General features: G+C 49.6%; 1 protein-coding gene across 1 annotated transcript; it reads left to right on the top strand.

Annotated features, from left to right (window-relative positions):
• The first annotated feature begins 444 nt into the window (after positions 1-444).
• On the top strand, positions 445-3,668 carry znf703 (zinc finger protein 703). The gene is made up of 2 exons (XM_028578605.1): positions 445-1,098; positions 1,780-3,668. Exons 1-2 carry the CDS (start codon positions 850-852, stop codon positions 3,286-3,288), a joined length of 1,758 nt encoding a protein of 585 aa, XP_028434406.1. The 5' UTR covers positions 445-849; the 3' UTR covers positions 3,289-3,668.
• The last annotated feature ends 225 nt before the right edge of the window (positions 3,669-3,893 follow it).

Genomic DNA, 3,893 nt, shown 5'->3' with positions numbered 1-3,893 from the left:
CTGGGAAAAAATGGAATCAAGCCCAGTAGCAGTCGCAATATGGCTGCTATAATGCAATAAAGTCATTAACATACCAGAAATGTTCACAGACAGCCGGTTATCATTATTATGAATTGAGTGCACCTATTTATAAGAACCGGGTGGATCCAGATTCCTAGAGTTAATTCTTCATAATGGGGTCATTTGTCTTTTGTCGCACAGTGCATGTGTCAACATCTGTCTTACAGTATTTGTATTTGGCTTGTGGAGGTCACTGACACAGATTTTCGCCCATACGTATTACAGCCTGGGTCTCAGGGTGAGGCAAAGAAGACAAACCGCGCCCCCTCCCTTTGTCCCGCCCCTGTTTATGAATGCGGGCCCTTGTGATTGGACGGCGGCTCAGCGCTTTGAAATCCCTCCCCTCACATCGTCAGTATGTGGAAGAAGTGAGGCACTGTGAGACTGCTGCAGAGGGACAGAGATACGCACGCCGGAGGACTCTCACACACCAACCTCTGCGGGGATATTCCTTCACTTGCACTCCGTATTTTGATGAGCAGTGGCTACTTCTAGTGTTTTTTGCTTTTTTGCTTCATTCTTCTTTTTTTCCAACACTGGATAAAGGAATATTTAGGAATAATTAACGAGTGATACTGAAGAGCCCAATAGAGGATGACATTTGGGCAATTTATTCCTCTTTAGAGACAGCTTGGGTCCGACACGGAGGACGCGCACTGCGTACTTGTCATTCCGGATTACCGCACTCTCTCCTTTTGAATTTGATCATCATGAAATGTGCTGGTGAATGATTTTCAACCGTGCGTCCCCTCGTTACGTGCAGTCGTCCCTCCTCGAGACCCGATCCAGATGAGAGACCCCCCCGGTGGACCTAAACCGCTTTTACGCAGACAGTCCCCGGAGCGCAGCGGCGATCAACGCCGGACAGGAGCGGAGAGACCGTCCGTTTCCATACCCACTCCTTGTCCTCCAACGGATCCCTTGCGTCAGGCTCAGAGGCTTCCTATCCGGATCGTAAAGATGTTGACGGCGCACAGCGGCCACTTGCTGCACCCGGAGTATCTCCAGCCCCTCACATCCGCGCCAGTCAGCATTGAAGTAAGTTCATTAAAATATAGATGACATGTTGTCCGAGATCTGCTGGTATCACTTGATGTCGTCTTTTATTCGTAATATTAATCAGATAACATTTATATCATGGCGTAGGTTTCTGTGAGCGTTGCTCTGACAAATATATGCGCCATTTTACGCACAGCGATCTGTTGGCAAGTTCGCCAAATTACTGCAGTTGCAGTTGTTACTGTTTTAAAAGTAATATAATAACCGCTTTATTTTACTGATATTATAATTACATTGTTTATTTCCAAATGTTTATCGGGGCTTTTTTTCTTTCTTTCTTTCTTAAACTTTGCATTAACTTTGCATTAACTTTGCATTAACTTTGCATCCTTTGACTTCCTTTGTTTATGTTTATATATATATATATATATATATATATATATATATATATATATATATATATATATATATATATATATATATATACACACACACACACACACACACACACACACACACACACACACACAACTCAGGGCTGATGTGGACTTTGCTGGGTTTTCTATAATAGATTTAGTTCTGGTTTGGCTAGTAACATACACAAACAGAATATTATTTTAATGATTGCATATTATAATTATAATAGAGTGGATATGTCTCTCATTTAAATCGGCACAAAAACAGTTTGTTCACCGACTTGCTCTCTTTTTCCCTTCTCAGTTGGATGCCAAGAAGAGTCCTTTGGCTCTGCTGGCCCAGACCTGCTCTCAGATTGGCAAGCCAGACCCCCCCTCCTCTTCCAAGCTGGCCTCCCTCTCCTCAGGCAGTCTGGGAGAAAAGGAATCGTCCAGCCGATCATCCAAGTCTGGAGAGCAGCACCATTCCCTGGAGGACAAGTCCAGCTTCAAGCCTTACTCCAAGTCATCAGGCGACTGTCGTAAGGACGTTCTGGGGACAAAGGGGCCTTCAGATAAAGCAGCTTTCAGGTTGCCAAATGGAAGCTCCGGCAGTGGCACAGCTTCGTGTCCATCCTTTCCTCCCCATTCTCAGTCACCCAGCTCCAGCCCTCCTCCGCTGCACTCTCAGAGCCAGTCACACAGACAAAGCCATTCCCCCTCCACGCAGCCCCCGTCACACTCCCAGGCCCCGCACACGGACAACAAACCTGGGAGCTCAGAGCAGTCCAGCTCGGACACTAATAACAACAGCGCTGGCAAAAAAGACTCAGACGCAGCGAAGTCAGGGATGGATGGGGCTCAGTTAGCCAACTCCAGCCACATCCGGGCCAGCGCCAACTCCAGCAACGCCAGCTCTGCCAGCAGCCCGCGGCCGGAGAGCAAGGCCGACCCACAGGCCTCCTCGCAGCCTGGCTTGGGCTCTGGGCACATCGCCCCTGTCTCCCCTTTTAAACCTGGACATTCTGTCTTCCCCTTGCCGCCTGCGACCATGGGCTACCACGGCTCCATTGTTGGGGCCTACGCTGGCTACCCCTCCCAGTATGTTCCCGGCTTGGATCCTACCAAGTCTAATTTGGGGTTAGGACTTCAGGGGAAGCATCCCAGCTCCAGCCCGCTCACTGGAGTTTCACCTCCGTCCCTGATGCAGGGCTTATGTCGGGACCCGTACTGTCTGACTTACCCCAATGCGCCCCACCTGGGAGGAAGCAACTGCTCCACCTGCATCCACGACCCCTCCAGCCTCAAGTCTGGTTTCCCCCTGGTTTACCCCTCCCACCACCTCCATTCCCTGCACCCCAGCTCCTTGTCTTCCAGCACCCCACCTTCCATGTCCCACCCCCTCTACACCTACGGTTTCATGCTCCACAACGAGCCGCAGCCTCACGCCTGTAACTGGGTGTCCGTCGGGGGCCCCTGCGACAAGCGTTTCGCCACGTCAGAGGAGCTACTAGCCCACCTGCGCACCCACACAGCCCTGCACGGCATGGTGGACAGCAAGCTGTTGTCGGCCTACCCTTCATCGGTTTCGTCGACAGCCTCTTGCCATCTCCACCTGCCCCCCCAGAGCAGCCCAGGAACCCTGCCCAGCTCCTTCTCCCTCAGAGGCTCACCTGGCTTGGGCCTGGCTCGCTACCACCCTTACAGCAAATCCCACCTGCCCGGAGCGCCAGGTTTCCCTATGACATCCCTCCCCTCCTCCACAGCCTATTACTCCCCCTACGCCCTCTACAGTCAGAGACTGGGCTCAGCCTCGGCCCTCGGATACCAGTGATATCAGAAATAGTGTCGACGCCCACAGACTGCAGGCAACCAGCTTGGACTCTCCAGAGCGGCCCTGATAAGATGGATTCTTAAGATTGGGGTCATGCCCAGTTACAGGGCATCCTGCCTGCTGGCCTGGCTGCCAGGAATACCACCTGTTAGCCTCAGGATTGGGACTGGCGCTCCAAAAGGCGAAAAAAAAATAAAAAAAAATAAGCCCCTGTGATGGATTGTTGGCAGAACTAGTAATTCAAGACGACAATGACACAGAGCTTGAATAAAAAAATGATGGAATTGTGGGATTATTACAACAGTCTTGATTTTGGTTTTTAATCTGTCTCCCGGAACGGAAAGTCTGTATTTATTTTTCACTCAAGCGCTTCGTAATCAACTCTGGGGGGGAGGGAAGGGGGGGGGATTTTTGCTGTCCAAATAAATTGTTCTGAAATATTCTAACTGAAAAGTATAGTACCATTATGCCTATCATACACTCTAAAAATAAAAACCTTGCACCACGATGAAGATGGACTGTGAAGCTTTATTCTGGGGACCTCTTTTTATCTCCTTTCCATCTCTGCCGTTGTTTTTTTTTTCCTGCATTATTATTCAGACTCT

Source organism: Perca flavescens, chromosome 5 (genome assembly GCF_004354835.1).
Source record: "Perca flavescens isolate YP-PL-M2 chromosome 5, PFLA_1.0, whole genome shotgun sequence".
NCBI lineage: Eukaryota > Metazoa > Chordata > Actinopteri > Perciformes > Percidae > Perca > Perca flavescens.
The sequence above is the reverse complement of the archived record's forward strand: the minus strand, read 5'-3'. Positions and strand labels throughout refer to the sequence as shown.